At 44.2% G+C, this 26,451-nt stretch overlaps 1 protein-coding gene across 2 annotated transcripts in view; it reads left to right on the forward strand.

The window, feature by feature from the left end:
- LOC144792904 (phospholipid scramblase 1-like) overlaps positions 1-26,451 on the forward strand; it is a 353,744-nt gene that overhangs the window by 316,716 nt on the left and 10,577 nt on the right. For both annotated transcript variants that reach the window (XM_078668108.1, XM_078668109.1), the window contains one exon: positions 21,276-21,437. In XM_078668108.1, the coding sequence (XP_078524234.1) occupies positions 21,276-21,437 (162 nt within the window). The remainder of the gene's footprint in view (positions 1-21,275; positions 21,438-26,451) is intronic.

Consider the following 26,451-nt stretch of genomic DNA (forward strand, 5'->3'; position numbering starts at 1 on the left):
GATATTTCCATAGAAAAATAAATTGTATGTCCGCTGTGGATTCTCATTTCTACATGAAGGTAAATGTCCCGCCATTCTACAGACATGCAAGAGCTGTGGGGAAGTAAGCCATTCCTAACTGTCTGCAAAGCAAAAGAGGAACTAAGTGCATTACGACAAGAAGAGAAAATGGGTGCCAGAAACTTCCAGAAGCATTCTAGCCATGCCCAAAACAGCAAACAGCAACATCAATTGAGGCAAATTGAGACTAAACTAAGTCCAAAGGCTTTTCAACATCATAGTCAAGCGACAATGAAGAATGGGTGTGTAATGGCGATGTCAACCGAAGAACAACATGCACATGTAGGATTGGCTGCCTGCAAAGAAGAACACAAGTTAAAGAGAGATCGCCACATGAGGTGACCAAATTAATTTGGACAATGCCCTACATTAAGGCTAAAGGTGAATGGCTGCCCCATAACTTTTATTATAGACAGTCGTGTATCGACCAATATCATGTTGGCAGAAAAATATAATGAGCTGTCTCTGGTATCGCATCTAATGCCGTTGAAAAAAAAGGTGTACACCTGAGCTGCTTCTCTACACCATTGGAAAGTAAAGGATCCTTCGTAGCTACCATGAAGAATTAGAAAACAGTACAAACACCAATTTATGTCCTCCCTGGTACTTCAACAGGTGCTTGTCTACTCCATAACAGCGCTGCTGCTGACATGGGACTGATATCCATCAACTACAACCACAATGCACATTCTGAAATAGTAAGTCAATTCCCTTCGTAATTTCACGGACTGTGAAAACTCAAGACAATGAAGGTGTGTAGGAAGGTGGATACCTGACTATGGTTACCCCAGATTTTTTGCCTTGTGTTTAGCTCGTTTTCGACTTAGTTGGCCTGGGACCATGCTATTCAGAGTCCCAGGCTATCTGCTCTCTCTTTAAAATTGACTCCATGTACCCTACGTGCATAACTAAATTGGTATTGGACACCTTATCAGCCCCTGTACAGTGCACTATAGGTGTCCAGGGCATAGGTGCATCCAAGGCCTACCAGGGGCTGCAGCATATCTTTTGCCACCCCTGGCTGGCCATCCAAACTGACACAACTGGCTGATCACTCAGCTGGGGCAAGGTCGTGTAATCACACCTTGCTTAGATGTAGTATACCTATGTCTAAACCTATATCTGGACACATATATACCTACAAGTCACTCCTATGGCAGGCCTTAACAATCCTGGAGGCAGAGTGCCTGGTTTTATGTGAGATGGTGCTCTAGCATGAGCTGAGCCTGTCTGCAGTGTTCGGAACCATTTCCTTACTGCTGTTCCAGTGATACTGCCATACCATATACTCTTAAGTGCATTATAATCCTCGCGGTTAATGCTAACTTTGGTTTGGCTTTATCAAAACATGTCGTGTTTGGTGTCATACACTTTGGAATAATACCCCCTCGCCAGTTCTGGCGATGGGGGTAACATTCCACCCTTCTAGAGGGAGAAGACATGTTACTTTACTTAAAACGCGGTTAATCCTAACCAGAGCTTCAGCATCACAAAATGGATGCTGCTACCCGACACAAGTCTGACCTCCTGCTGCTGACTGAAACTTGGCAGGGGAGGCCTGGACAAAGGGTTTCCTGTCACAGGGAGGTGTTACACCACCCCAGACAGGAGATAGTGGATTGGAGCAGGGAGGGTTGAAAGAAACTAGGCACGGCCTGGGGCACACAAGGTGTCCCATGCAAAATCCAGTCAAACCGGTTCTGGGGCACTCAAGCCCCAGCTCTGGCACAAAACTGGACAAAGGGAAAGGGGTGTAACCACCCCCTTCGTGGATCCCACCCATAGGAGGGACCTAGCAGGTAATCCATCCCCTTGATTTGGAATAAAGGTAGGAGCTGTGCTGATGCACATCAGATTATCCTGACTGAAACTTTGACTCTGGACCCTTCGACATCCCACTCGACGTGGAAGACTGAAGAATCTCCCTTGTGGTCAAGGAGTGACCACCCTGTGCAAACAGGCACCATCCAGCACCTCAATGTTTGCTTTGTTGCAGTTCCCGCCAGAACTCAAGCAACCGAGATCAACAAGACCCAGCGTTCCCGCCTTCCAACAGCCTGATCCACAGTCCCAGCAAATCTGAGACCCGTGGAGGCAACCTGAAGCGTTGGTCCGGCCATCTTGGAAAAACTATGAAGTGCTGACCATGCAGCTCCTGAGGCTTCCTCGACGCTGTGCATTGGGGTTTGAGAAGCCTCAGCCCCGCGCAGCTTTTGCTCCGAAGCTCACCCCTCCACACTCACCGAGTGCTGCGTGGGGCCCTTTTGCATTTTTCTGCTTGACGCGTTGGTCCGGTCGCTTGCCCGTTGGCTAGTGGCCCCAGTACCGACGAACCTTTGAATTTGCTCTGCTAGTCTGGTTGCTCTAGACTGTCCCTCGCTCCTCTGAAAAGGAGCACCCGCTCTAACCTTGCTGGTCCGAGTAAGAAGCAATCTTTGAATCCTGCATGGGTTGCGTTTGCCAAGGCCTGTTCACTCCGATTCGGAAGCTGACACCGCCGACAGCGAGAGCCTTTGTGGGACAGCTCGTGATTTACTCCAGGACATCCTCGGTGCCCCAGAGTCCACGTGGCAGCGGAGACAAGCTTCACAACAACCACCTGATTGCGCCCGACATTGCCTGGTTCCTTCCTGGTTCCTTCCTGGTCACTGGCTAGTGACCCAGACTCTGTCCCCTCTGCTTTCAGGTACTCTACATCTTCGTTCCACCCTTGGATCCAACCGGACTCTTCTCTCCTGGCCGCCTGCAGCATCTTCATCTCCAGGCTCCATAGATCTACACGACGAAACCTGACACACTTTGGCACCTATGCACCTGCTTCCTGTGGGTGAGGTAACTCATGAACGCCGGTGCTCCTGTATTGGTTTACACCTAGTGTCCTAGTTTAAAGTGTGGTAATTCTATTCCAGTCGGAAGACCCTTAAAACTGTAACTCGATAACTTTTACGCACCATTGACTTTGCATTGGTGCATGCGTGTGCTTTTAGCGCTGCACCTGAATCCCGCGGGCTACTCCCGTCCTAACTGCTGTTAGTCCAGTGTAGTCCCAGCGATTCCCATGGCCCCAGGCCTTATCACAGTTCGAAAAGTGATACTTATACCACTTTTTTGATATATGGTTTGAGTGGCCACCGGCCCTAGCCATAATTGTGCAACTTTCATATGTTATACTGTGCTTTTGTTTAAACGATTGTGCTTCTATACTCATAAAGAGTACAGGGGATTGTTCTAAGAATAAATACATATATTTTTTATAATATATAACTTGTCTGGTGTCCTTTCATATTACAGGATTGCATATGGTAAAACAGCTGTCTTCACATGCCCTCTTGAGTTAAGCCTTTAGGCTGCTTAGTCCATGCTACCATTAGGATAGCTTGTCTTTTAAGGTTGACTTACAACCACCACCATAAGGGATTGTTTGGACTGATACAAGGTGCCCCCAGAATTGGAGACATCATACATCAGGCCAACTTCTCACAAGGTGTCATTGAGAAGGAACCAGAGGCATCATTAAAGCACAATATCATCAACCGCTCTACTAGTCCAATGCCATGGGTTTCACCCATGGTGGTAGTGCCAAAAAAGAACAGTGGGGGTGCTGTGTGCATTATGTTGATATGCACCAGAAAACAAAGCAATCGAGAGCGACATACAGGTCCACACATCCTAGACCTGATTACACAGCTGAATGGCACCAAAGACCTGTCCTGTGTTGATTTGAACAAAGGAAATCATAAACTCTAGCTGGAAGATTACTGTGGCTACATTACTACTTATCCAACTTATGATGGTTTGTTCAGATAAAAAAGACTCCGTTTTGATGTGCCATTGGCTGCAGGAATCTTTCAGGATGTTATTAGCTGGGTAATTCAACCAATCAAATTTTAACTACAGAGATGATATACTAGTGTTTGGGGCCACAGGAAATGAGCATAACAAGCTATCTGCTTGCTGCTGCAGGTGTCACTTTGAACGCTAAAAAGTGAGTTTCACAAAACCAAACTCAAGATCTTTGGGCATAGTTTCTCAGAAGGGGAGATGCAGCCTGACCCTGAAAAAGTACAAGCTTTGTCATACACTTGCAGGATGTGACGATGTTAATATCCTTTTTAGGCATGGCCAGCTATTTCTCCAGATACATTTGTGACTTTACCATGGTGAGTCACCATTAAGAGTTGACAAAGAAGATTGTTCCTTTCCAATGCTCCTCTGAATGTGATCAAAGTTTCAAACACGCCATTGAAAATGCTATCGAAATGTCCTATTTTGGTCCATGTTATACACTGAGATCGTAGTAGATGCAAATCTGGAGGGGTTGGGCACCATTCTTGCTCAACACAATGGGGATACAAATGTTAAGAAACACCCTGTGACCTATGCTAGCAGAAGTCTGTCTCAGACTTAATGTGCCTATTCTCAGCCAGAAAAAGAGAGCCTGGCTGTAGTGTGGGCTTGTGAGCATTTTCATGTGTTTGTTTGGAAAGAACTTCACCCGTGTCACTGACTGCAAAGCATTGCTCACCATTTTCGAAAATCTGAAAGCCAAGATGTCCCTTCGCATCTATAGTGGAGGGTTGTGATTACAAGTCTATTACACTATTGTGCATAAGTCTGGGAAGGATCAATACACCGCAGATTTCTTTTCATAAGTGCCGATATGCCACAGTGCAACGTACAAAGCTGCTGAAGATAATACTAGTTTCATAGTAAAGATAAGTATGCCTGCAGCTCTAGCCATTGAGCAAATTCAAGCTGCTAGCAACGCCGACCGAGATATACCCGCACTTAAGGATATCATGGCAATGCAATCCAGGAGAAGGCAAACTCGACCTCTCATAGATGTTGAATATCAAAAATGTGCAGGACGAACGTTCTGTTACTCAATAAGTTATGGTGCTAAGAGGTTAGAGGGTTGTAATACCTGAGAGCTTGAGGCAACATCTCATTGAATTGGCACAGGAAGGACATTGTGGCATTGTGGCCAGCTAGAGAGCCCTCAGCAAGTTTGATTTCCTCGCCTCGATGAAAGAGTTGAGAAGGAATTGGAAGCATGCCACCGGAGTAACTGCTCATCTCCCATGACTTGCATTCAACCACTAATGACCAAGTCATTGAGAGGTTGGATGACATTTTTGAAACATGGGGTGTTCCTCCATTCTCAAGTCTGACATATGTCCACCCTTCCATTTTGCCAGGTGGTAGTAGAACTTCTTTACCTGTTCGCCTTGATCTGGGAGACTGGTTGGAGTACTTAGATATCTCATTGAGTAACTCTATTGTATATATGTTGTCTATATTTTTTATTTAACAAAGGGTTTGATGTATCGTTGTGTGATCATGTGCAGTAGGACCGTATGTGCTCTAGAGCTGGGGTGGCTAAAAAATGTGTTTTATGAAATGTTATTAGCACAAAGTGATCTTGCTTAGGGTATCTCATCCAGTCTTGCATCCACAACATCATAAACCACTTCAAATAACTTTTCAAACTGGTGAAGCTCAATTTGGTTGCCTCCACAAAATCAATCTATCCACAATATCAAAGCAAATGTGATGAATTTGGAGGGTATCTCACAAATAAGATACTAAACTCTATACCAGTGGCAGATTCCTTACCTCAAACAGCCTACTTAATTGCAAGAGATACAAGCCTTAGACTAACTTCACTCCCATAATGAAAGACGTTCTGAAAATTGTTATAAACCACTCAAAAGCAACCTTTTTTCAGGGTGATACTAGTCCTCCTGTCTTTATCAAATATCATTTGTAGCTGTTCAGTAAGTTATGGTGCAGCTTAATAAATGGGTATTAAAAGGAAGGTGTATTTCTTGATCCTCGTAAAATTTTACACATTACTCCTTTACTGAAACGACCTGAGGATATTCCTAATTAAATCTCCAACAATCGTTCCAATATGAACATGCTCTTGTTGGAATGATATTCATGAAAACCTGTAACCATTCAGCTTACTGATCACATTGGGGTTAATAAACTCCTAGCACCTTATCAGTCAGGTTTCTGAATTGGGTGCAATACAGAGATATAGTCACATTAAAGATTTTATGATATTCATCACATTCTAGGTAACGGAGCTGCCTGTCTTCTCTCCTCGTAGACTTGTCGGCAGCCTTTGACACAGTTGACCATGATAGGTTTATTGAGGTCCTGAAGTCACAGATGGGTAGAGCTAGTGAAGTGTTTTAGTGGTTCTCATCATTCTAATCACAAACATCTGGTCAGATTGGGCAGTTTTACTTCAAACCTGACAAGAGTAGCCTGTGTTGTACCTCAAGGTTCAATATCTTTTCCTGTATTACTCCACTTGTATATGGATCCTCTTTGAGTTTTAATGGAGGAAACAGGTGTGGAATTCAACCAGTGGCAATTAATACACAAACTTGTTTAAAAATCTCATCCTCCCAAAACTTCAAATTTAAAAAAACTGCTTACGGATGCTTTAGAGCTGGATTTCAGAAAATGTTCTAAATCTTAATTCTGATAAAACAAAATGTCTTACTCCATTGGCCTCAAGATTTGAATTTCAAATCTAAATGGCTATCAGAACTTCACAGTGTGGGCTTCACACCCTCTGTGTCTAAAGTGGTAAAATCTCTGAGGCTTTGGCTGACCTTGCAGCGGTCTGTAGCTGCTCAAATTGAAAAAATGGTATCCAGAGACAGAGTTGTACTGCACTAAGAAAATATTTTCTTCTTCCTCCAAACGACTTCTGCCTTATGGTGCAGTATTTGAACATCTCCATAATTTATTATGGCAACTCTCTTTCCATGTGTACCTCAGCATCATTCCCCCCCTAATAAAGGTGTTCTTCTTTTGGAGGCCAAGTTGATATCCGTTATGAGAAAATAAGACCACATTTATTGAGTGCTTATAGATTTGTATTGCCTACTTCTGATGGCCAGTATTACATTCAAAATATCATGGATTACTTTTAAAGTTCACATCCCCAACAACCCAGTGATCTTTATGCTGGCATTGAGTTATCAGAGGGAAGAAGAAACTAAGGGATTCTTCAAAATCTAACGTTAGTAACTGTGAAGTACATACTCAAAAAACAGTAACACAATTATTTTACTGTGCAGCACCTACACTCTGGCACTCGCTGTCTCTTTCATCTTCAAACAACCTCAGGACTAGTAGTACTCTTTGGATATCTGTATTCTTTTATTTGTTCTCATCTCTGTTCCTTTTTTGGGCTACTTATTCTCTTGCATCCTCATCCCTACTGCCCAATTTCATTCCAAACTCCTGACTTAAGGTTTCTTTTTCACCTGTCTCCTTATGTGTCATGATGAAGTTTTTATGCTTGGATGTGCATAATTGTTTTCAGATATGTGGTTGTTTACTTTGGATATATATAACAATGCTATGCTTGTGTTCTTCTCTGCAATGCGCTGACATTTTAGTTGAGTTTCTTCATCAATAAATAAATGGTAGGAGTCAAGCATACCTACTGTTTCACTGTGCTTTGCCAACATATGCTTTGGAAAATTAACATTTTTCCCAATCCGATCTGTGCTATGTCTGGAATCACATCAATGTTGCCCCTGTACTTCTGTAATGTCAACTGATGTTTTGATGGTAGCTATATTTCACATCATTCTAGAAATACCCACCTGCCCCCTCTATCTTTGCTTTGTTGCTTTCCTCCTCCACTCTTTTAATGCATCACCCCTTTCTGTTTCTGATCACTGCTGTCAACATTGCATTAGTCACCTTCCCTCTCCTAACATTGGCTTATGTGGCAATATTATGTGGTATTGCTGGGAGACCTTACCATGTAATATTGATACAGTACCCAAATGTGGACCTCTGATTCGCACTAGTAATCCTTCTTAGTCCTGGTAGAGTGGCAAAGAGTAGACTGGCTTACTCAGAGGAACATGTGCTAAGCATTTTACAGTACCAAAATGGACGATGAGCAATTAGCGTGATTCAAAAGAAATCAGGCACCAGTTTATAAAAATGGAGGTAATTTTTATAAATTTAGACACCAAAGTGAAATTAATACAAGATGTATAGCCAGAGTAGTCCATTTTAAAGTGTCTCAAAAATTGGTACTTTGCAGAGCTGTCAAACTTTACCATTGTGATTAATGAAGAAAACCTCAGGTGACACTCGGTCACTTGTGGGGTGAGTTTAACTGACCCACATGGAGTTAAGGTCTTGCGGATCCACAGACCTAGCCTAGACAGTCAGAACAATTTCACCTTGCCCCGAATGTCCGGGTGCAGAGGTGACTTGGGTGTCCTTGTTGCTGAATGGGAGCTGTCAAAAATGATACTTAACAAAACAATAATTGCAGGTTGAGGTCTAAGGAGCCCCTTGTTGGAAAAGCCTAGAGGGGCCCCTGGATCAGAAATCACAAGGTAGAAAAGCTCTACCTAGCTCGGGCATCTCAGTTGCAGAGGTGTGCCTAGCTATCCGTGGTGCTGAATGGGACTGCGGGTGTTGGCTTTACCAGGTGGGCCAATGAAACCATTTTGGGATGCAAGAGCTCGACAACTGCATCACTGGCATGGCAGGGGGATGCTCCAAAAAGTTCCCTTCACGTAGGGTCTAATGTGCACTAGTTAGTAGTCAGCCAGACCACCAGCAAGCCTTGGTCCAGGCAAAACTCACAACTGGGTCAATCTTCTTCCTGAGGTCCGGGGAATGCTTTAGAGGGGTGACTCACTGAGCTTCAGTACTACGTTTCCTAGAAGGCACCTGGCTGGTTACTTTCAGGCTGGCCTACAACAGAGTTGGGTGGTCAGTCCTTCTTTTGATTATGAAAGTGTAGTTTGTGCCTGTCAACTTCAAGGGACTAGTTCTTCTAGCCCAAGGGAGTCCTAGGGAAGTCCTTAGATTGCAGAGGGGTTTGCTATCCTTTTGGAACTAGTCTCTGGTCCTGGACGAGTCATAGTCTGGTGGGTTCAGGGTGCTGCCAAAGGTACAGTACTTGGAAATAAATTCCTGGACACTGTCCAGGATACTGATGCACTGCTGTAATTCACTCAATATGAGTGTAAATGTTAACTTAATGGTAGTATTGGTTATATTCAACACTAATTCACTTCAAATGAACATAATCATCATACATTTATATACATTTCGAAAAGGACTTCTTTGAATTCATCGATGGTTCATTGATGATTTTATTCGCATTCTCATGATGTTGTAGTAAATTCACAAATACATGAGTGGTAGCAGCAGTATTGCTTTAAACATCCCAATGCATTTCGGGCTGTAAGTAATGCCCTTCGTCAGGGGATCTGCGAAATGATACAATTTCAAGTGAGTATCTATTAGCTACAAGCTGTACAGTTATTCATTAAGAGGAACCAGGATTAAATAGGTAAAACTACCTAAGAAACCAATATTTCGTGCACAAATGTGACATCTGTGTGGAAAATAGGGATAGAGTGCCATGCAGTGCTACCCTTCGTGAGGAATGTGAAACGGCCCGTGTCGAGAAACATACTAGAGAAGTGCACAAAATAAATGAAACGTGACTAGTGGGTTCATGTCTAAGCTCGCCGGTAACGTTTAAAGTTGAGTGCTGGTGAATTTAATCGGGGCGAAGTGGATGTCTAAGTTGGGTTACATGCTTAGCAGTTACACGAAGTGAAAAAACGTGACTAGTGGGTTCATACTTAAGCTCGCCGGTAACGTTTGTAGTTGAGCCGGTGTAATTCGGTGCTAGTGGACCTGATGAAGACAAGTAAATGTCTAAGTTAGGTGTGAACAATGAATGCGTGCTCGCCCGTGAGCATTAAATTTAAAACAAAGATTACCGTGTGATGTCCACAGTAGCGTCCCTGGAAGAAACGTAATACACAAACCGGTTAACGGTCACATATGCATATTAACGTTTCGTGCTGTTGTCGAATTGGAGCTAAGGGGTGCACTTACCGAATAGGTGATCTCGAGTGCTTCAAAGAGTGCTCTATGTCGCAGATGAGGTTGTGATCTAACGGGAGGTGCCTCGCTAAGTAGAAATTAATAACCATCGAAAGAGGACTGTATTTTGTGCGCGCCATATTGGAAGGGAGTGAGATAATGTAAACATTACACAGCAGGAGGAAAACATTTAGCGGAATCACTATTTTTCTCATGTGACATTAGTTCGAATGATCAAAACAGACAAAAAAGACAGAAACATGAAAAACAGGTTATAAATTGGGCAACTAATGCTGAACGCGACCGCGCTAAGATTTTGTCACAGCGAGAGTCACACTGGATTTGGTATTTGCAAACTTTGACACCGACAGGGCTTAACGAGAAGTTTGAATTATCTTGTTTCATGTAATAATCATTGGGTCCTGCCCCCTCCAAATAGAATGTGCACACTACCAGTGGCAGAATTTCCATGCAGCTTCTGAAACTAACCATTGTTGCCCAATTTATAACCTGTTTTTCATGTTTCTGTCTTTTTTGTCTGTTTTGATCATTTGAACTAATGTCACATGAGAAAAATAGTGATTCCGCTAAATGTTTTCCTCCTGCTGTGTAATGTTTACATTATCTCACTCCCTTCCAATATGGCGCGCACAAAATACAGTCCTCTTTCGATGGTTATTAATTTCTACTTAGCGAGGCACCTCCCGTTAGATCACAACCTCATCTGCGACATAGAGCACTCTTTGAAGCACTCGAGATCACCTATTCGGTAAGTGCACCCCTTAGCTCCAATTCGACAACAGCACGAAACGTTAATATGCATATGTGACCGTTAACCGGTTTGTGTATTACGTTTCTTCCAGGGACGCTACTGTGGACATCACACGGTAATCTTTGTTTTAAATTTAATGCTCACGGGCGAGCACGCATTCATTGTTCACACCTAACTTAGACATTTACTTGTCTTCATCAGGTCCACTAGCACCGAATTACACCGGCTCAACTACAAACGTTACCGGCGAGCTTAGACATGAACCCACTAGTCAGGTTTCATTTATTTTGTGCACTTCTCTAGTATGTTTCTCGACACGGGCCGTTTCACATTCCTCACGAAGGGTAGCACTGCATGGCACTCTATCCCTATTTTCCACACAGATGTCACATTTGTGCACGAAATATTGGTTTCTTAGGTAGTTTTACCTATTTAATCCTGGTTCCTCTTAATGAATAACTGTACAGCTTGTAGCTACTAGATACTCACTTGAAATTGTATCATTTCGCAGATCCCCTGACGAAGGGCATTACTTACAGCCCGAAATGCATTGGGATGTTTAAAGCAATACTGCTGCTACCACTCATGTAGTTGTGAATTTACAACAACATCATGAGAATGCGAATAAAATCATCAATGAACCATCGATGAATTCAAAGAAGTCCTTTTCGAAATGTATGATGATTATGTTCATTTGAAGTGAATTAGTGTTGAATATAACTAATACTACCATTAAGTTAACATTTACACTCATATTGAGTGAATTACAGCAGTGCATCAGTATCCTGGACAGCGTCCAGGAATTTATTTCCACTTTCAAGACAAAGGTCACAGCAGGGCCTCCTTACCTGTTGCACGCTATGCCAAGTCATTATATTTGTTTAAATCATCAGATACACTAGATCACTTGATTACTGAGTGCAAACGCTGCTGCGCTAACTTTTCTGTCAAAGGTACAGTACTTGGCACCTCTTCTTTGTGGAGTCCTGCCTGGTGTGGACACAGGTCTCCTCTTTGTTCTTCTTCACAGCAGATAGGGACTTTTGGTGTCAGGGATGCCACCTAAATCGTGGGTTTAGGGGGTGTTTAGGGGCCTTAGGGGCAGAAGCCAATGGGCTTCTGATCCTGCAGCTAATCTACCCTTGAGGTGACCACATCCGGTGGGGGTATGTCACCAAACTACACAGAATCCATTATTCTTAGGACTTCTTAATATGGCACAGGCCATCCTTGGCTGTACAGACCTGCTAGCCCACCCTGAGGGTTTGGCTAGCCTTTGGGGGTGGACACCTCCTGAATACATAATTTTCCACAGCTCACAAACATGAGTGCCTGAGGCAGGGGGTGCTCACTCTCCACTGAGAGACAAGCCACTTATATATCAGAGGTGGTGTGGCATTTGAAGCTCACTGCTTCTGATCGGTTATTCATTAGCCATCATGGTAGGGCGGAGGTGTGACCTCCATCCTGCCCAGGCCTTTGCTCCATCCTATGAGTGATAGCACTACCCAGCAAGAGGTAGCCTTCTGTCTTGGTAGCAAACAGCTCCAAAAGACTGCCAAAACGCACAGGGAAGCAATGGCAACATGGGGGCAACCTCTAAGGATTCCACTCGGGTACAAGCCAGCTTATCTTCGATACGAGAATTGTGTTGAAGGTGAAAAAGCACAGTATTTGATGCCAAACGCAACTAGCCAATCCATGTTAACCTATTCACTTACGATACAAAAGGGGATGATGGACGGAGCGCTTGAACAAATCAAACACTCACCCCCAGTCAACTGATCTGGGTTTAATCCATCACCATTCTTTAGTTCACTCAGCCAGTTCAGACATGGCTATATGCAAATCAGTCTGACCCTGTGCCTTATGGGAACAGTCCAGCCCGAACTGCCAAGCCATGTCTTCCCTGTACTGGAAAAAAGCATCCTGGGACCGGTTTCGGATTCATAATCCTCATCAGCCAGGCTATCTTGAATCCAGTGGCCAAGTGAACAAGGGACTCACGTCTGAGTATATCCTGCCACACTTAGGGCGAACAAAGTGATACAAAAGGGGATGATGGACGGAGCGCTTGAACAAATCAAACACTCACCCCCAGTCAACTGATCTGGGTTTAATCCATCACCATTCTTTAGTTCACTCAGCCACCCCAGTTCAGACATGGCTATATGCAAATCAGTCTGACCCTGTGCCTTATGGGAACAGTCCAGCTCGAACTGCCAAGCCATGTCTTCCCTGGACCGGAAACAAGCATCCTGGGACCGGTTTCGGATTCATAATCCTCATCAGCCAGACTATCTTGAATCCAGTGGCAGTTCGGGCTGGACTGTTCCCACAAGGCACAGGGTCAGACTGATTTGCATATAGCCATGTCTGAACTGGGGTGGCTGAGTGAACTAAAGAATGGTGATGGATTAAACCCAGATCAATTGACTGGGGGTGAGTGTTTGATTTGTTCAAACGCTCCATCCATCATCCCCTTTTGTATCACTTTGTTCAACCTATTCACTTACAGCAAACTTAAATGACAAGGTTACTGTAGAGGAATATATGTTTGCACATACATGCCGGCATCATTAGTATAATGCACCCTCCCTCCAGGTCTTTGGGAGGCCTACCTTAGGGGTGATATATATATTAAGGCAGTGGTGACCTTGTCACGCATGGTGTGTACAGGGTCAATCTCAAGCAGGAAAAATGCTTGTGTAGGATGCGGTAGCTGAGTGTGGCACAAATAATGCTGCAGCCCTGGTGAACCCTTCAACACCCTTGCCACCATTTACTAGGGACTTACATGGGGGGGGGGGGGTTGTTAAAGTATCTTGCAAATTGAGTGTACCAATTCACATTACCTTTTGAAGGTAAGAGCACTGGGGCCTGGTTAGCAGGATCCAGTGCACTTTCAGATCATCAATTACCACAGCATCAAGAAAAAAAAGTGAGGGGAGTGAACATCTAATAGGGCACTTTCCTAAAGTTACCCACTCTCGTTCCAGGGCTAGCTCTCTGAATTGTTATGCCGATGTTGACAGTTTATGGGAGTCTGTAGTTTTCTACCCAAGCTCAACTTCTTTGTCTGAGCCTGACATTCATTCAACAGAGTTCTTGTCTGCATGCAGAGACATTCAAAGATGGCATCTGGCATACTTTAATCTCTCCCCCAATATTTCCCTCCTGTTCATCTCTGCTTCCCAATTCTCCCTGTCTCTTGTCCAATTTGTTGCTCACAATTTACCCCTCTCTGCCTCCTTGTTGTCGCTTTCACTGAATGGCTTTGGTAGTTCCGCACTGATCTTTGACTATATGCCCCTGTCTGTTGCTTCCACTGATCTTTCAGAATCTCCAGCATCTGGGTCAAGCTAGTTGGGCAATTCTAGATGCAAAGACATTAGAGGTGGAGTAATCCACAGCATTACTCCGATGTACCTGCGTCACTCAAAGAAAGTGGGCTTTCTTCTTGGTCTGTCGATAAAAGGAGGTACAGCGCAGTGACAGCAAATCTGCATGCTAAACAGGAATTACAATGCTCACTGCTCTGGCTTCTACCAGTTTTAGACCGTGGCATGGATTCCAGCTGGCAGGCATAGGAGACATTTCTTTTACCCCATGCTCCAGTTGAATTGGCAAGGGATAAAAGGGGGCTAAAGGCTCAAGGCAGCATTGACTCTTCAACTTAGGAAAGGGGGCTTGACAGTGCTATGTCAGTGCTCCTCTCCTTGTAAATACGGGGGTCATATTTTAAATGGAACTGATAACCTTGACATTGCCCATTATTGCTCTATTATTCATCAGTCATTAATTGGCACCCTCCTTTGGGCCTCTTGGGTCTAGCTGGTTGTGGCACTGGTTCTTTACAACTAGGGCTCCCGGTTTTATGGTATTTCTATTTTTAACATTTCAGTCTGTATGTATCCATATTTATTTTTTGCTGTGTGTATACATGAAGTTGTGAAACTGTACGTTTCTATATTTATTAAACTGATACACACAAGCTCATACTTTGATGTCTGTCGTGATTCAGCTATTTAGGCTGCGAAATATTGCGCAACAATAAATCCACTTAATATTCGCATTATACCACAAATGCATGTTGTCATATGCCATTATTTATAGAAATTTCATCCTATTTTTTTCATTTCCCATGCTGTCTACCTGTTCAGCTGTTGGGCTACAATTCATGAAAGACAGCACGGAGTGTCACTTAAAAGAAGTAAAATGTTCTGTATTTATCCACTTTTAAAAATTAATGCAGACAGAAAACGCATGGTTTTTTGTCTGTATTTATCTGTAAAAAATCCGTAAACTCAAAACAGGGAGCCTTATTTACAACGTATGGCTGTAAGCTGGGCAGACTGAGAGCAACTTAGCAGTCCATTTACGGGCCCCTTAACTGCTGCATTGGCTTTAGGCTTTTGGCTCCGGCTCAGTTCTTTCGTGTCCAGTAGCCAGCTTGCTGTTTTTTGATGTCTCCAGAATCACCAGCACTCTTCTGCTGGTCCAACCTGCCTTCCTGCCTGGTCTTTGTGGCCCGCAACTTCTTATTTTACGCAGGACCATCAGAGCAATGTCAATTCTGCTGTAGCTTGAAAGATGGCATTACCCAGGGTTAATTTGTCTCTCAGATAGGATGACCTGTTGTGATAACCTGCCGGACCAGGTTGGATGTGCAAAAAATGTTAACAAAAGGTAGAATATAGATTATAGCAAGCAATTCTACTCCTCCTACAGTGCAGCCCTTCTCTGTGTATTCACCGATATCTTGATCAGCAGCAGATATTATTTAAATGTTTACAGTTGTCCATGCATACTAGCCTAACGTACTAATGTCTTCAGTGCTTTGCCAGATGTATTAACTCAAGATCCCAGTTTGTTTCATTCTTTACAAACTAGTGTTTGAAAGGCACTGTCATTTGTTTAATTTTAATTTGCTACCATATAGCTAAAGTTATACCCAAAGGATTTTAACTCAAGTGGCTCGTCTTTCTAAGCAGCATGTCAATCAATTTAATCTCCATAAATCATTGCAGAGTTAACTAAAAGTCCAGGCTCAAATACATTATTTCTGTAAAACAGAAAATGAATGATTATTAAATGGCAGATGCTGCAACAGGCAAGTAAAGGCTGGAGGCAGTCTAGGCAATTGATCAAGTGAGTTTCTGGCTTTGTTCTGGCAGATTTTCTTTCAATCATAGCATTTGTAAAGCGCACTACTTGCCTGTGAGGGTCTCAAGGCGCTGAGGGGAGGGGTGCTGCTACTGCTCAAAAAGCCAAGTCTTGAGTAGCCTCCTGAAGGCGAGAAGGTCCTGTGTCTGCCGCAGGAGGATGGTGAGGGTGTTCCAAGTTTGGCGGCGAGGTGGGAGAACGATCTGCTACCGGAGTTCGCACTTCGGATGCAGGGTACGGTGGCGAGGTCAGTGAAGCGAAGCTGGTGGTTCGGGTGTAGAAGGTGAGTCGGCTGTTGAGGTATGCCGGTCCGGTGTTGTGGAGTACTTTGTGTGTGTGGGTGAGGAGCTTGAAGGTGATCCTTTTGTTGACGGGAAGTCAGTGCAGGTCTTTCAGGTGGGGTGTGATGTGGCTGAGGCGAGGGATGTCTAGGATCAAGCGTGCGGGGGCATTATGTATGTGTCGTAGTTGTTTCAGGAGTTTTGCCGCGGTTCCTGCGTAGAGGGTGTTGCCATAGTCTACCCTGCTGCTGACAAGGGCCTGGGTGACCATCTTATTTCAGTGGGATCCTCCTGTAGATCTTGAGGAGCATACAGAGGGTGTTGACGCAGGAGGACGAGGCTGCGTTGACCTGCTTGGTCATGGAGAGTGTCTGGTCGAGGATGAAACCTAGGTTGCGTGTGTGGTCGGTGGGTGTTGATGCTACTCCCCGTGTGGTCGGCCACCAGAAGTCGTCCCAAGCAGAGGGAGTGGATCTAAGGATGAGGACTTCCGTCTTGTCTGAGTTCAGCTTCAGGCGGCTGATCTTCATCCACTCTGTGATGGCTCTCATTCCGTGAAAGTTGGTTTTGGTGGTGAGGGGGTCCTTGCGGAGGGACAGGATCAGCTGGGTGTCGTTGGCGTAGGAGATGATGTTGAGGTTGTGCAGTCGGGCGATGTGAGCGAGTGGTGCTATGTAGACGTTCTACAGTGTTGAGCTGAGGGACGAGCCTTGGGGTACGCCGCAGATTATCTAGGTGGCTTTGGACAGGAAAGGGGGAGGCAGACGCTCTGGGTTCTGCCAGAGAGGAAGGAGGTGGTCCAGTCCAGTGCTTTGTCTCGGATTCCGGCATTGTGGAGGCATGTGCGTAGTGTGAGGGGCTTGTCTGCAGGGGGTGCAGGGCTGGGCTGTCATCAGGAGACTCTGGCCAATTGAGGATGACTGATGGAATGGGGGGGGGGGCTAAGGGTTGACTTAGCCTTTCAAAAGGCATTATACTGCCTCCTGAAAATAGTAGAAGGGGGTTGGAAGTTTCTTATTGTTAAAATCTGTGATGGGCTGGGTAGATGCCCACGTTATTGAGAGAGTAGTGTGTGAAGTCATATTGAGAATGTTTTATTATCAACAAAGGTTTATCTGCGCTAGCAGAGGATTATTGAAGTCCTGTTAGGGAAATGTTTAGGTTTTCATGGGGTCAGCTGAAGATTTCCAGGTTTGGCTGCCGGTGTCAATTACTGATTGAGGGCATGAATAAAGGGCGTATCACCTCTGGCTGAGGCTGTCAGAGGGCCAGGTAAGTTTGTTTGGCTGTCTGAGGGGATCTGAGGGCCAGACTAGTGTGGCGTAGGGTCTCCTAGGGATAGCTGAAGGTTTGCCGGCCTGCTGCAGAATGTCCGCAGGTGATGGCTGACAAAATGTGAGACACAAATGGAGGGCCTGTGTAATAGGGCCTTTGCTACTCCTTCAGGGCCAGCAGTTAGTTCATTGGCAACTGTGGTCATGGCACAGCTGATCAGTGGTGTGTGAGTGGGAACAGGGGGCTAGTTTCTCTGCCCTGACTAGAATATTTGCTAGAGAAGGGCAGGCGCAGCTGAAAAGAGCTACCGGTAAAATGTCTGAGGAAATGGGATGCTGCAATGAGTGGTGTAGGTTGGGCTTCCTGGCTAGGGACATCCTATCACGAGGACGGAAGAAAGAGGCACTTTCAACAACAAGCATTAGAAATGCAATAGGTTTCACTTTTTAGTTTTTTTAGTTAAAGCTACTGGCGTTGTGAATGTATTTTACCCTTGTGTTCTAGAGTGCATGTATGAGGATTGAGTGGAATCATTGCGTGGTGTGGAATTGTGTAATGTGGCATAAAATGCACCACAGACACGAACCTTTTGATTTTATTTTCATGGATCTTGGACCCTTTATATTACCGAGTTCCAGAGAACAAGGAAAACAGAGGAATGTTAGTAGCAGTGACTGTTGCATTACATCTAAGTTATACACTTTTTTTTTTCTCCCTTGGAAAACCGTTTTCAGGATTATTTTGTTTTTTGAGAATGGAATAAATTTCTAATGAACATAATGCAGATGTAATAAAAAACCCTGCACCACAAATGATACTGCTTCATACTATATTTGAAGTGAGCTCCTGTGCGCGCACACACACTGTGAAGGGATGCATCTGATATTCTTAACAGCTGATGTCTGCAGAAGGCAGCTGCTCACCTTACTACCACCACCCAGCCTGAGGACACACAACAGGCAATTACTGAAAATGAGAAGAATGATTTCGGCATGGAGTAAAAAAAAAAAAACACCTACTGACAAACACATGTATCAGTTCCAGTGCTTAATTAGTAAAAAGAAATAAATACATACATACATATATGAATAAAGAAATAAAGTGCCTGGTGCCCAAATAGTGTATAGGAAGGTCACTTTCCCTCCGTACTGGTGCCGGCCTGTCTTGTGAGGCTATAAACCACACAACTGCATACGTTTGCTATTTCTCATTTTGATACGGCTCCCGGTAGAGACAGCTCAATTTTTTCCTTTCTATTTTCATCTAAGCGGTGAAAGATATAATGTCTCTTGTAAAGCAGCGCTGTCTATACTCTATCACTAATTAAATCACACCAAAGTGACTCGGATACAGTCACACTCTCAGAGGAAGTGAGCAAATGTCTGCAAAGTTGCCAGATTGTCACAAGAGTCTGAAACGGCTTATCATGGCCAATACGAGTAAAATCAACCAACCGTTTCCGATACTATTAACTCGAACAGAATCCCTAAACGCTGTTGTGTCCGGCATGTCTCAAAGTCCAAAGCATCAACTGTGTCCATGCATAAAAAAGTTATACTGCAAGAGATTTACTTTCCCTTTTTTCCCCAAGTGCGCTCTATAGTTTTATTTCTATATACCTTTTTAAGACAAGAGTCCGAACCCAGCTCAGGCAGGCAGCTGCCGGAATCGGAGAGTGGATGTCTTCCACTAACATATGCCGCCACCATGAGTGAAGTGCCTCAGACAGGCCCCCCCTGCTACTGGGAATGGGGCAAGCCGGGGCTGGACAGCAGTGCCGGGCAGGCATTGCTCATGTCGTACAGTACAAATTCATACTCTAAGGAATGGCTGCCAAATTAAATTTTTACCTGCTTGTTTAATCCTCCATTTTGGTGCCTGGATGTGGAATACGAAATATAGTTGCATTCCAACGCAGCAAGCCCATTCACCCTGTGGTGAGGTCGGCCATCTATATGGGATGCACACTATACAAATCACGGTCATGGCAAACTTTAGCCCTGGGTTTTTGGCTGCAGATGTTATTGAATTAAGCTGGCAAGTTACACAGCGCACTTGATAAAATAGATTTTCCCATGGAGCCGGGTGGTGGCCGCTCATCCTGTCGACCTAGGAAGGACGAAGCCTTGATCGTTCCCACCTTAGACTTGAAGCAGCAAGCTTTACAAATGCTTCACAGTAAATAGAGCTCTGTAGACCAGTGGTCGAAGTAAAAAAAAAAAGTATGAGAACGGTGATCATCAGTCTAATGTGGAAGTCGTGAGTAGTGGCAACATGAAGGAATATATGACTAACTGCTGCTCTCGAAGCAAGGTGTTATTTACAGCCCAAAATATAGCAGCGACATCTATGAGCATCCGGATGTGCAATGTTTTTTTATATTTTGTATTATTGTTTTATTTTCAAAGGCTGAGAGATCTAAAGCATTCTCAACAAACGCGTACACGAAAGAGGACGACAGGGTTTCGGATTTAACTTCTGTGAGGGAGGGTTCTATTTTAATTTAGGCATTAGCTTTTGTGATGACTTCTTGCCGTAGTGACATGTGACAGTTGCAAGTACAGCTGGGCATGCTTGCATTGCAATAAAAAATAAAGCATGGTGCCCGTATAAGAAACGTGTACACCCACTACACTTACAATGTGCAGGCAGGTAAATTAGTGCCATGGATTAGTGTACATTAGGGCCGGGAGTGGTGGAGGAGGTCCGGCACAGCAGCCAATGTTGCGGGAAGGAGGAGCAGTGAGGATTGAAGACGAAAACGCGTTGCCGCCTCATTAGGGGAAAGGCTGTGGCCATTGCGAAAGTGAGCATGGCTTGGGTCACATGATCTTTTGCACCAGGAGGTAGGGGGGCGTTTGAAGTGAGGAGAGGAACCGATACCAGCGTGCAAGCCACAAATGCAAATTCTAAACATAAGCATATTGTTGGCCCTTTGTTTCAAAAAGCAGAAGTGAGGAGGCAACTGCAGCAGGAGAGAAGGGGGAGGAGGAGGTGTCAGCTGCAGCTCGGGAGAGGGACTCTAATAAATAGCAGAGCAAAGCGGGAGCGCCGCGAAAATGTGCATGCTATTGTCCCGGAAGCTGTGTGCATAAAATAGTACTGAAGACAGATACACATCCAAGCATGAGCCCGCGAGTGCAAAATCCAGTCCGTAGGGGCAAGCCAGAAGGGAGACAGGGCGGTCACCAAAAAACTTCACTTTCAACAAAGTGTGGCTTTTGCATAAACTGTGACGCTTACCAATGGAAAGCATAGGCGGAGCTTCCAGCCCAATTCCGAAGTCTATTTCCCGACAATAGATCTTGCCAGAGGTCAGTTTGTGCGCTGCAACGCTAGGCGAGACCTAAAAAGGAAAGGCAACTTTTGAAACACACACAGTTTAGGAGAGAATAGAGAAAACGAGAAGTGACAAAATCAATAAGTACGCCTAAGTAAGGTGCAGCATTAAGGGATTGGTATGAGGTTTAAGAGACTCCATAGCACTGGAGTATGCAGTTTCCATTCGCCAAGACACTTAAAAGAATAATGGGGTGTTTGTGACACATGCACAGCTGCTCCCCAAGCTGGGCCTGTGATTTCTATGATAGTGAAGGTCGGAAATCTTCCTGTGACACAAAAGCCAAAACAATTGCATGTGCATTTCATTGTTAACGTGTTCGTTATCACAGAGGAGAACCCGTAACAAAGGATGCATAGAATGTATGGGAATGCACTTAATTATGCAAAAAAGCTAAATGTGCAGTAGAAATCTTGTTCAGCTGAGCTCCAACTAAATTTGAAGAACTAATTCTACTTGTGCTTTTCTTTGTTTGTGAAAGCTTGAGGTGGAGGCACCACCTGGAACCACCGTGGGCTATGTTATCCAGAACTGGCACCCATGTTTGCCCAAGTTTACCGTTCAGAATGAGAAAAAAGAGGGAGTTTTGAAAATTATTGGCCCGTGTGTTCCTTGCAGCTGTTGCGGAGATGTGAATTTTGAGGTATGTAACAAGAGAAACTTTTATTCCCGATCAAGAAAACATGTATGCTTATGTAAAATGAATGCGTTTCTGATTATACTGTCTACCAAGTATTCAATTCACTGGTATTTAACTCTAAATAGAAAAAAAAGAAAAGAAAAATGAATGCAAGATGTATGTAGATGGGCGAAGTTGCTTAGACTTATTTTCTGACGTTGCACGCCTAAAACATACTTAATGCAATATTTAAGGGTTTTGTGCTGTACTTGTGCAAATCGTGACTTTCCTATACTTATAATTGGGAGAGCTTCTCACCATCGTTTCACAAGAATAAACTAGAGCACACTTCTCTTGAGACTGTCCGCTGCAGTGAGACCATTCTACTCAAACCATCTCTCCCCCAAGAAAATGCTCCCGGGTTGACAAGCACAGTGCTTAAGGTGTGAAAAAATAGATGCCAGAGTCTAAAGGTTTACTGAGATTCCTGCTGCTACAGATTGTCATGGTTTCCAGACACCAAAGCTGCACAGTCTTTATACACAGTGTGCCTCCTTCATCCACAAGACACTCCCTGTCATTTTATCTCTTGCAGGTTCCTTTCATCCCGGTTTTCTCCCTGTCACTTTTTCAGTCCTTCGCTTCATCCTACTCTGCCTCAGTACTGTTTTCCTCTCTTGTTCAGGGTCTAATTTGGATGAGGAAAAATAAGTGCTGGTCCCCCAAAATAAGAGCCAGTTTCCAACACCTGCAACCACTGGCACAAATTAACCACTGCATAAGCATAACCGAATCAGCAAATTTGATGAGCTACAGGTAGCTAATAAATGGAATTAACAAAAGATTGTGCTCTGCAATAAAACGTTATGTACAGGTATAGTTTTATACATGGAATGTGTGACAATCTGGGGGGGAGGAGATCAACGAAACAGCACACAAATACCTGGGTCATCTGATGTGTAAACATGTTCTCCAATTAAGCTTCTTAGTCGGAGCCAAATGGGTGACTACGTCCATTGTCCTGCTTGACAAGCAGATATTTAATCAGCTGTTGGACCTGGCATCCTTGGTGTAGTTTCCTCTGACATTTTGCCTTCTGACGTCCTGTTTTGCTAACTTCATTTTTGCTGGCTTTAGGATTCTGAACACCCTACCACTTTTACCCAATTCTAAAGTACATTTACTCTGTAACAATGGCTTATCCATGACTGTGATATTTAATTTACTTATAGGTCCCAAGTAGAGTACACTATATGTGCACAGGGCCTGTAAATTAAATGCTACTTAGGGACTGTTGCACTTATTGTGCCACCCACTCAGTAGCCCTTTAAACATGACTCAGGCCTGACACTGCAGAGCCTGTGTGCGCAGTATTAAACTGCCATTTCAACCTGGCAAGTTAACCAACTTGCCAGAGCCAAACCATCCAGTTTATTACAGACAAGTCGCCCCTAAGGTAGGCCCTAGGCAGCCCTATGAGCAGGGTGCAGTGTATTTACAAGGTAGGACATTCACTTTGTAGTTTTACATATCCTGGTACTGAAAGACTGCTAAATTCATTTTCCAGTACTGCAAGGCCTGCCTCTCCCATAGGTAATCTTTGGAATTGCCTTAAAACATCTCTTGAGTGTAATTTCCAATTGGGAAAATATGGAGATTTGGAGTTCAGGGTCTCTGGGCTAACCATTTAAAATCACAATTTATGGTGAAGTCAAATTTTTAATTGCAAGTCTGAAAATGCCACTTTTAGAAAGTTTGCATTTAGTTACTTTAACCATTCTGAGATTCTGCCTGTCTCTGACTACAGGTCTGGTATGGGTGGCTGCTTGGCTTTATGCATTCCCTTGAGACATTCACAAAAAGGGAACTGAGGATATTTTCATCCTGATGGCCCATCACCAGACTGATGGTACTTTCTTAGGTAGATTAGGAGTGAGGAGCTGACAATTGCACCTGCGTAGGACTGTGCCTGTCCCCACACAAGGAGTTGCATACCCCCATGTAGTGAGTCTGGGGCAAGGATATGAGAGGCTTGGACCTTGTGATTTTGAAAGGCCTCTTTGAAGTTTCCCCCACTTCAAAAACACATTTAGGTAGAAGTATTGGACCTCTGACACCAGCAAATCAGAACTTTGCTGGAACCAAGTACAATCTGCCTGAAGAAGAGCTGCGGTGCTGTAGGTGGGACTGCCACTTTGTCACCTGCTCTGCTGTGTTGGGCTGCTGCTTCTTGCCTGGGAGTGAGAAGGACTGAACCAGTTGTCTACATCCTTGAACCCAAGTTTCTCCAAGGGCTTGTTCGCTTGCGTACTTTTCTATGAAGTTCAGGGTCACAAAAGACTTCTTGCAACTCGCTGTTGCTGCTGGACTCTGCATCTGTGAGTCCTAACCTTGCTTGCGGCGCCCTCTAGAGTTCTGGACCTCAGACTTGGACTCTGCAGCTGTTTCTGCAAAAAAAACAAATATCGATATATCCACAGCACTGCGCGGCTCTGAACCGATGCAGTAACGGAGGACGTCCTTGCATAGCTTGAGGACGATACGTCGACCTGACTGTGATGCTCTGACACAGCACGACCCAAAGAGACTGCTGTGAGGCTCAATTTCAATGCATCATCCCAACTGTGTAAATCGAAAACGACGCATCGAGTCTTCGACACTTGCTACATCCAAGGTACTTTATCAAGGCCAGGGTCCTGTAGCCGGCCTGCCCCCCATAACTGTTGGCCTGGATCTTTGGATGTACTCTGGTCTAGCGTGACCTCAAGTTACCTTTTAGCACTATTGACTTTTAGGCACTGTTTTTAGATTTTCTCTTAAGTTCTACTTATTGGATTTTTGTCATTTTGGTCTTGTTTTACTCCAATAAATATTCTGTATTTGTGTAAACTGGTGTGGAGCCTTTTTGTGGTGTTTTCACTCTTTTTGTAATTGAACAAATACTTTATACATTGCTCTTAAGATATGCCTGACTCCTCTGTACAAGCTACCAGAGGGTGAGCACAGGTTAATTTAGGCTGTGTATCTAACTTGCCCAGACTAGTATTGTGGATCCTGCTTGGACAGGTTGTATACTCTGCCAACCGGAAACCTCAATTTCTAAAACCAGCTTTTCTTATTAAGATCTGTATTAAGGTTGTGTTTAACATATATTTTAAAATAATAATAAAATGTCTCTCTCTCTGTCTCTCTCTCTGTCTCTCTCTCTCTCTCTGTCTCTCTCTCTCTGTCTCTCTCTCTCTCTCTCTGTCTCTCTCTCTCTCTGTCTCTCTCTCTCTCTGTCTCTCTCTCTCTCTGTCTCTCTCTCTCTCTGTCTCTCTCTCTGTCTCTCTCTCTCTCTGTCTCTCTCTCTCTCTGTCTCTCTCTCTGTCTCTCTCTCTCTCTGTCTCTCTCTCTCTCTGTCTCTCTCTCTCTCTGTCTCTCTCTGTCTCTCTCTCTCTCTGTCTCTCTCTCTCTCTGTCTCTCTCTGTCTCTGTCTCTCTCTCTGTCTCTCTCTCTCTCTCTCTCTCTCTCTGTCTCTCTCTGTCTCTCTCTGTCTCTCTCTCTGTCTCTCTCTCTGTCTCTCTCTCTCTGTCTCTCTCTCTCTGTCTCTCTCTCTCTGTCTCTCTCTCTCTGTCTCTCTCTCTCTGTCTCTCTCTCTCTGTCTCTCTCTCTCTGTCTCTCTCTCTCTGTCTCTCTCTCTCTGTCTCTCTCTCTCTGTCTCTCTCTCTCTCTCTCTCTCTCTGTCTCTCTGTCTCTCTCTCTCTGTCTCTCTCTCTGTCTCTCTGTCTCTCTCGCTGTCTCTGTCTCTGTCTCTCTCTCTCTGTCTCTCTCTGTCTCTCTCTCTGTCTCTTATATTCATTTATATATATATCAGATCACAATGATTCCCGCCTTGGTCGACCAAGGCTGGAATACTGCAATGTTGTCCACGCAGGCTCGAGAAAAGTAGACACGCTCTATTCTAGAGTGCAAAACTAGGCATCCAGATTGTTGCAATTTCAACAATTAGTCCCATATTTCACTTGCCGTTCTAGAATTAATTGCAAAGGATTTGTTTGTAGCAGAGCGAGAACAATGTTAAGATTCTGCTACATTGTCTTCAAAACACAGGAGCCTCTAAATTCAAAGTGTCTCCATTGGCTGTTGAGAAAATATTCTCGGCGGCAAAAAATCTCAACTACCAATTCTAATCTGCACGTTTATGATAATTCAGCTGAAAGACTCGCAGCATGAGGTCAGCCCGCTTTATTTCAGCTTTACTCTAGACAGCTAGGGATCAAAATTTGAAAAATCAATCCAACTTGATGGCTTTAAAAGGAAATCTGAAACAAGCCTCTTCAATGAAGTTTATCCATCCATGATAACATCAGGACTGTTGTACTTCAGCTCAAAGGTGGGACAGGGCCGTGTACAAGTAGCTCCACAAAGCCCATATGCTATCGAGGCCTCATGTCCCTTCAGCTGCCTCCTGACCAAGCTGAGGATATACCTTCTTAGGCCCTCACTGACACATGCCCTCTGTGTGTTAAAAGGCTCCCATTATTCTGACACGAGAGCAGGCAGAGCAATGTGATTGGATAGATAACTGTCACTTCCTTTGCATTGGCAGATGCCATGTGGTCATGTTAGCTGAGGTTATAGTGCTGCTCGTGTATATGATACTTAGTGATGTAATCTGACGGTGGGGTAGGTGCTCGCATTGAAGTAGTGGACATAGGATCTTCAGTAGGAGCAGGGGTACTCTTGGTTGCAACAACCTGAGATTGCAGCGGATGTGATCTCACTGTTACTGTGTATAGTAACAGTGGTTTAGGTTTCAATAAACATGGTGGCACTATCTACTGTGAAAAGACTGCCATGACCATCAATATATTCTGTTGTGGTGAAAGCAATGTTTGTGGTAACAGTAACCCTTCAGCAAGAGGGGTGACTGGGACCTGCAGCATGATTTTCTGATTTCATGTGGCATAAAGTATCGCTGTGGCCATAACAGTGGCATTTCAGTGTCAATAATTACTCACGTGCAAAGTGGTGACCGAGTAGCACAGGATGCTGT

Source organism: Lissotriton helveticus, chromosome 11 (genome assembly GCF_964261635.1).
Source record: "Lissotriton helveticus chromosome 11, aLisHel1.1, whole genome shotgun sequence".
Lineage (NCBI taxonomy): Eukaryota > Metazoa > Chordata > Amphibia > Caudata > Salamandridae > Lissotriton > Lissotriton helveticus.